At 41.7% G+C, this 8,224-nt stretch overlaps 1 protein-coding gene across 5 annotated transcripts in view; it reads right to left on the bottom strand.

The window, feature by feature from the left end:
- pip4k2aa (phosphatidylinositol-5-phosphate 4-kinase, type II, alpha a) overlaps window positions 1-6,808 on the bottom strand; it is a 31,029-nt gene extending 24,221 nt beyond the window's left edge. For all 5 annotated transcript variants that reach the window (XM_033639132.2, XM_033639129.2, XM_033639130.2 and 2 more), the window contains exon 1: window positions 5,823-6,808. In XM_033639132.2, the coding sequence (XP_033495023.1) occupies window positions 5,823-5,963 (141 nt within the window). In that variant the 5' untranslated portion in view covers window positions 5,964-6,808. The remainder of the gene's footprint in view (window positions 1-5,822) is intronic.
- Window positions 6,809-8,224: the final 1,416 nt, after the last annotated feature.

Consider the following 8,224-nt stretch of genomic DNA (forward strand, 5'->3'; position numbering starts at 1 on the left):
CACTGGATCAGCAAACTTTCTGCTGCTGCTGTTACAACAGTTATACCTGGCACTGCCGCTGGCTCCAGCCCACTGTGACCCCCCATATTGGGGTTTGCAGTGGTTGAATTCAAGCTACGTAGCTACTGCCTGCTCTCCTCCCAGTGAATTGGTCTTTTAGCAGTGGGGAGTGAGGCAGAGGCTCAGCTAATTCTCGTCTCATTTGTAGTACACTAAACCTAAAGAGAGAGCGAGAGTGAGACAAAGAAGGCTGAGTGAACCAATGCACTGTGTGCAGCTCTTATATGAAATAAGATCCTACTATTTTTAATAGTACATTAAAAGATAAATCAATATGTATCCGTCCACGTTGATATTGTGGTAGCTGCTGCAAATAGATCAGTCTATGAAAAACACTGCCTTGCTTGATGAGCAGCTAAATGATGACAATTAAATGTAACCGTAAATGTCAGAAGGACTGAGATGTGATGTGCAATGTTTTTGGAAATATGCCTCATGATATAGAGTCTGTAGAGGTCTGATTCAACTTTACCCATGGTTTAGTGTTAAAAAACAAACAATTGCAATAAATCGGAAGGGCAAATCATACTACTTGTAGAATTGCAATAGTTTAAAATCACAATACATATTGAATCGGCACCCAAGTATTATAAAAGTGTCAAATTGGGAGATAAACATATCATTCCAGCCTTAAAAAACAGTTAACTGAACCTGCTATGTGGGGAGATTTTAATGGACAGAAAGTGAAGAGTAACAGTAAGAAAAACTAAAAGTCTACGAAAGCAAAAAGAGACTTTCCTACACTACACAAAGTCATTGACAGAAAATAGTTATTTCACATTTGCTTTTTGTATAAAAACAGGGAAACATAAAGATTAACTTTCTACCATCTCAAACTTTACAGCTATTAATTAAAAGGCCTGCTTTTTTCTAAAAAAAAAAAAAAAAAAAAAAAAAAAGGTCCGTAAAGTTGCACTGTGCTTAATAACAATAAGGGGAGATTTGTTACACTTTTACTGTCTCTATGCCTGTGATAATAAGAAAAACATATGTAAAACATCAACTCAACACAGTCACCTTCTTTGTTTTAAAAGGACAGAAGACGGCGACATGCAGCAGCAGGTTAGGAACTGCTGGACTCTAAACTATGATTACACAGTTAGTGCCTTAAGGGAATACTTCAACCACCAAACGGCCATTTGTATGTCAGTCAGTAAGGTCGTGTTACCTCGAATTTGTGGGGAAAAAAAAAAAAAAAAAGTGTTTTTCTTGCACGCTTTTAAGGGAAAACTGCAAACATAATGATTTATTGATGACTGGGAGCCACATTTAACACTAGCACATTATATAAAGATGTCTTTTTACAAACTTTCACAGAACTCATTATCCAGTTTTATGCTCAGTACTTCCCAAACTAGCATTTTTGCTAAAATCTTACTGCTCTCTTCAAAGCCAGACTCCAATACTAAGATGAAAATGCACGTGTTTGGGAAGTACAGAGCATATGACTGGATAAATAAGACTTGGATTATACTGCATGAGTTGTGTGAGTTTGTAAATGGGTGTTTTGATACAGTTTGCTGTTGTTAAACGTGGCCCCCAGTCAATCTATAAATCAATATGCTTGCCGTTTTCGGTGAAGGCATGCAAGAAAAAAATGTCTTCACAAATTCAAGGTAATACTGCAAGAATAATTAATACAAACTGCCGCTGTGTGGGTGGAGGATTCCTTTAAACTGTGAGAATGCAGCTTTCCACCCAGCGACAAACCTACTCAAAAACAACTGTGGAGCACTATCTGATGTGCACTCAGACACACCAGGGACTTACAAAAAGAACTGACAGACAATCCAAGCACCAGGACTACATCCTTTCAACAAATTCACAAAATAAGGTGAAGGTGATGCTGCAAGCTCGATTCTGATCCATTTTCCAGTGCAGAAACAAAACTCCTGACACAAGGTGCACCTTGAAACATTTTTAGAATTAGCTTGTCATACGGAAAAACAGTATTTTTGACTACACTGTCGGTCCCTGTATCCATGCCAATAAATCCTGCAACAGTCCGTGTTGTCCCCAAGTGTCTGCTCCGACAAGTTAACACCACTGAAGGGTTAGAGCTGCAGTCTGTGAAGTGTCCCTGTGGTGCTTTTTCAACATTCACACACTGTAGATGTTTTACCAAGGACTCTTTTTTCTTTAAGAACCAAAAAAGAGCCAAACACATGCATTTTTGTTTTTTAACTTGCATGTGAGATTCACTGCTTTCATGAAGAATATACAGTATGTTACGGGATTTAACGAACATAAAACTGGTCAAGTGGCTGGCATATCCTGTGCGCTATGTTTGTGCGTGCTTAGTGTGTATTCTGTTCATATCAGCACATATTCAGCACAAGTGTGAGAGAATGATTATTCCTCTCAGAGTGATATTAACAGAGGCAGAAGGCTAGTTTCACAAGCACAGTAAAGCGGGGAAGACACTCGCTTACAAAAAACACTTTGAGGTAGCCGAATCATAATTTGGTAGACAAGGCCTTGTAAATCTTGCACAAAATCACATAGTAAAAGGCATTATCTAGTCTTTACCTAGTCTGGTGCAGGCCACATCTCGGCCTTTGTCATGGTTGATTGTGGAGACTCTGGTTTGTTTGAGCTTTTGCACCCACTAAGCTTCAGTGGCTACAACTGAGACTGTCACTGAAAAAAACTTTTTAGCTTTGGCCTCAATCTATTTCTGTAAAACCTTGAGCTGTGTAACCTATTTAGGCTCTGAGGGATGCAAGTACAATTTCAAAGTATTAGGATTAAAGGAAAAATTGGCTACCTGTCAACAAAGGTTATTTTCAACAAGCTGCCACACACCTTTCGCCACACAGACATATTTCAAAACACATATCCCTGGCTTTTCTCAGCCATTACACAAGATTCATTGTGAGGATGTACGGTGAATGTTATGGGCCACATATATGTCTTGGCACGCCATTTCACAATTTGCTTTGTTAGACAAATAGAGCAGCAGTATCTGTGGCTTTTCTGTATCGTCTAGAGTAACTACCTGACGGGTCTCCCTTCTTAGCAGGTTCAGTTGTTTCATCATTGTGCGCTCAGTGTAATAACACTGTAAGAAGTCTGGTTTTCAGGAGGCATCAAAGTGGATGCTTTTGACTGGCAGGCCAGGGTTAATATGTAGGAGGCGGGGGTTACATTTTGCAGAACATGTGCGTGTGTTTGCATGTTGCCTCTGCAGTCTGGTTGCATTCTCAGGCCTCCCCCTTTTATCCAATCCTTTGCAGTGTCCTGTTATTTACAAGTCGAGTTTACTTTTGCAAACCCCAGCCTGCGCAGTAACCTTACATTAACACTTCCACGCTGCAGCTTTCACACCCCCTGGAAGTAAATCAGAGGCTCAATCTGGTGACCTGGCGTGGAATGTCATTTTTATGTTGCCAATGGTATGAGAAACAGAGTGCCTTATCAAGTGGTGAGAAAAACAGCAGGGGAGGCAGCCTGAGGCATAAGACGGAAATGTGCTGGCGGCAGTCCTGCTCTGGGTTATGCAATCCAAGAGAACAGTTTGAACATGTAGATTCTCCAAACTTCTGTAGGTTTTTATGGTTGAGGCTGCGTCAGTGGCCCATTAGTCCACAGTTTAAGACACCTAAATCAGATTAAAGTTTATGATATGAACTGGGATTACTCACTCTACTGGACATCCCTGTATAAACACATTTATCGATTATCTTAATGATGCCAATCAATTTAACTTTTTATTAGCATTTTAATATTTAATAAAAAATGTCTTGACAGACACTGCAGTATATAACTACACTATGATAGGGAGGTTTTCTGTGTGCTGTCTTGGATGACTGTCAAGATGATAAAGCTGATGTCATATCTTACATTGCATCAATCTTTCCCAGGCATTGCAAGTGACAGTCAAAAAGTGGATGATAATCAGAACTGCTTGCTTGGAGGTAAACCTTGTGAACCTTACTTTGCACCCTTAGGCTTAACACCACAGCCAGGTGACTTAATCTATCTATGGAGTACAGCTTAGATACAAAATAACACCTTTGGATTTTTGGCTGTCTTGGCCTCACATACATCAGGCTATCTAGAGGCTGCTTAATCCACACTAACCTTCCACCCTTAACACTAGGCCAAAAATCAAATGTTACTGTCTACGCTGACAAAGCTTACATGCTTAGTATTGACCGCATCATCAGTGTGCCCTCAGCACTGTGCAACTGTCACACTGATGTGTATCATACACCCCAAGATTCCCCAACCTCATAGAGAGATACTGAGGGAGACAAATAGACTAACTCTTAGACAATTAGTCATAATTCCAACACTGTTAAAGCAACATGAAACAACAGAGTTCAAAAGAGGCCAAATTATTTGTGCTGGTGCATTAGCCAAAACGGAAATATAATTTCCTATATCAAAGCGAACGGTCTCTAACATCATGTCAAACTGCATCAGCAAAGAGAAACAGTGGTCACAAATTGAGCCTTTCAAAAACATTATGTCAGACTTAATATACAGTATATATGAAGGTGAAATTGCACAAATTGCCATGTGACCTTGATTTAACCCACTTCTGTCGTGTTTACAGTGACTATCTAGTTACAGATCTTTTAGTTACAGTGTGTTTATACAATGTCAATCCCCTGTATTTACCTATAATCAGGGTCTTGTAGACAGACGTCCAAATAGTACACCTCTGACCCATTAACTTAATATAAAATCAATATTAATGTGCAGCTGACGTCTGTTATGGACCTAGTTAAAAATATTTATATTCCTACTGAGATGAAGAATCCTGAATTAATTTGCGAAAGCAGCCACTGCTGGCTCCACAGTTTCATACCGTCTGTAAACCAACCAGGACCACTACAGGCAGACATAAATATAGAGCAGTTTGTTTTATTTTAACTATATTGTTGCCATATTTTATACCTTTAGCTATCTCATGGGAACAATTTCGTGCCGACACATAAATGGACATTTATGAAGTGAATGAATAAATGAGTGATGCTGCTTACTTAGTTGCTCATCTTTTATGTTTACATTTTGGAAAGCAGTTCTCAATCTAAAACACCAGATAAAGCATCCAGTAAACAGGCTGGCTTTACTGTAATAACCATGTTGTGATTATTAGGATGAAGCGAGTAAAGGATGAAGGCTATATATGAATAGGACTGCAAGATCGAAGGACCTGAAAGGACCAGTTTTTAAATGTCTTAGTCCGTGTGTAAAACATTGGTAAAAGGTTTATTACTTGGGATTTGGTGCGAGAAATATTTGCATGTCCTCTGCTTGCCAAGTTTGCTCTCTCCCTCCGACATATGAGTACTGGCCCAGTGCAAATATCCAGCAAAGGAAGAAAAAGAGAGCAGAGATAAGCTGTCTTGCATGGGAAGATCTGCTCTCTCATGACACAGACCAGTAGCAGCTTATCCTACATGTACACAACAGGAAGCCAAAGAAGAGTTTGCTGCACACACACACACACACACAACCACACACACATATGCATACATCAAAGTCATGCAATACAAATACCATGTGGATTGTTACTGTACAAAGCTTAATATAACTAACATGATTTGCTGAGTCTTACACACTTGAAGCCAGTGACACATTTACATTGACAGCACTATAAGCAACCACTGGACATGTTGTTATCTCTTGTCAATCACTGCAGAAACACGATGGCTCATAGCTGACAGCAAGTAAGGCTTAATGAGGCACATCAAAGGTCGAGGGAGACATAACTGTGGATCATCATATGGACATAAGGAGGTCTGACTCACCGAATGGTTGACTCCCCACATCAGCACGCTGAGCAGAGGGTCGCTGGCACGGAAGAGCTTCACTTTCTGAGCAACGAAGTGTTTCTTCTTGGTCTTCGTCTTGCTCGCAATAGCTGCGGCAATGCTGCCCGCCGAAGCCATCTTAAAGCAAACTGGCTGGTTATTGCAGTCTGTGCGATAATCTTGACGGAGTGTCTCCCCCTTGAAGCTGGCACAGTGGCCACTAGCTCACGACTCAGTAATGCCAATACTATTCATTTAGCCAGCTCGCAAATCGAAGTGCCCCAATTATTTTCTTCATCCAACGTCCCACACAGCTTCACCGACGCTATGGCCCTTCCTCCGGCAAGGACTTAATGTGATAAAACGCGGTGTGTTTAAGCTAACAGTGCTGCTCTCCTTCGCCTAACAGTCCGCCGCTTCCCCCAGCCCACATCATAAGTTACCTCTCTTCCTTCCTTGACTTGTGTGGAGCTCTCCGCACCCCTGTGATGTGAGCTCTCACTGAGCTGGCGTTAGCATAGCAGGGTAGCTCGCTAGCTAGCTAACATCAACGATATATGCAGTAAAATTGATAAACGTTCACAACAAGAAAAAATATGTGACAAATGATGCCCGCGTAGTTATTCAGCTTTAAAACAAATGATTAAAATGACACAATAGTGATGCTAAATGGCTAACTTGGCTACCAGCTAACGTTAGTCCCTCCGACCTTCGCTAGCGACGGTTAGCCAACTGACGGCACAAAGCAGAACCGAACTCCGATCACCAGCTAGCTACCGTTAGCATGCAAGCTAACTATTAACACCAGATAGCAGCTCACAACTTAGCCCTCCTCTCACGCGCTTGTGGTCAGTCCGTATGGGTGACAGGGGTGTATCCTGTCATGTTCGTGCCCCGAGGAGTTGTGTAGACGTGCAATCAACGGGTGGTCAACTCCGTGTGCAGCACTGAGGCTCATGTGTGCTGCTGTCAACTGACAGCTCGGCGGAGGGGAGGTGACAGCCTGCGCTTTGCAGTGTCTGCTGCGCTGATTCGCTGCAGCCCCCTCCTCCACCGGGCCTATGCTACTTTTCTATGCTTTTTAATAGCGCAGCAGTCTTTTTATATCAGCTCAAATTTGCATTTAGATCTCAAAGTGACGACTGAAACCTCTCAAATAAACCACAATCCTTTGAGTGTGAATATGCAGCCTTGCCATTGCCAGGTGGGCCTATGATGCGTGCGTGGGCGCGCGTTTGCAGCTCCTATAATAATAATAATAATAATGATAATAATAATGCATTCGCAGCAAAACGTGCACATCATGCCAACCATCCCCCATTCTTGGCTTGCTTTCGTTTAGATTAATCTGAGGCTCGTTTCTGGCAGACGGGTGATAATGTCCCACACCACCAGAGGTGATGTCTTTAGAGGTCATTTGGCTTTCTGGTGCATACTGTGCTGTTTCCACTGGCACTTTGCTGTGTCAGTAAGAGCACGAGGCCTCAGTGCGCCGACGCTCATTTGTTTTATGACTCACTCTTCACACCAGCACATTTACCTCAATACTATCCGGTGACCTGCACAGGACAGACCGCCATCCTGCACACACACACGGTCACACGCACACACCACAGTGGCCAGTTTCAGTGTTTCCTCCTCTTCTTTTTTTACGGGGAATTAGCTGACCTTTTAATGCAGAAGTGAGACATTTGTCGATCAGTGCAGAAACAACTGATGCCAGTCTGTTTTAGAGATTTCAAGGATTCACATTTTCTTTATAATGCACATTTTGTTTTGTTGTCTTTTGACACTTTTGTCTTATAATTTAAAAGGGACTGTTCTTTATTTATCAGAGGAGGGGGTGGCGAGGGTGTTACTTTTCTTTTCTTTTTTTACCCTCCCTGAGGCTGCAGATATTTGTCTTTAAGCCTCCCTGAGTGACTCGGTGTAAAATGCATGACCTTCCGTCCACCATTAATTAGTTGTTAGGTTTTAAAAACTTACCCTTTGATGTTTGACAGTTAAGATAGATCGATAGATATTGTCCACCTCAGTGGAAATTTGTCTTTGTCTTCTCTCAAAAATCAAAGGTACAGGCAGACACACAACACAATACACCATTAGAAAATGTACAATTTAACAATATGGATGAACCTGCACTTGTATAGCACCTTTCTAGTCATCTAACCACTCAAAGCACTTTTTTACACTATGAGTCACATTCACCCATTCACACACACATACCATGTATGGTAGCTGAGGCTAGCTACCATACATGGTGCCACCTACTAACACACACACACACACTCACACACTGACGGAACAACCATTGAGAGCAATTTGGGGTTCAGTGTCTTGCTCAGGTATACTTTGACATGCAGGCTGGAGGAGCTGGGGATCAAACCGATGATCTTTGG

This window comes from Epinephelus lanceolatus, chromosome 20 (genome assembly GCF_041903045.1).
Source record: "Epinephelus lanceolatus isolate andai-2023 chromosome 20, ASM4190304v1, whole genome shotgun sequence".
Taxonomy (NCBI): domain Eukaryota; kingdom Metazoa; phylum Chordata; class Actinopteri; order Perciformes; family Serranidae; genus Epinephelus; species Epinephelus lanceolatus.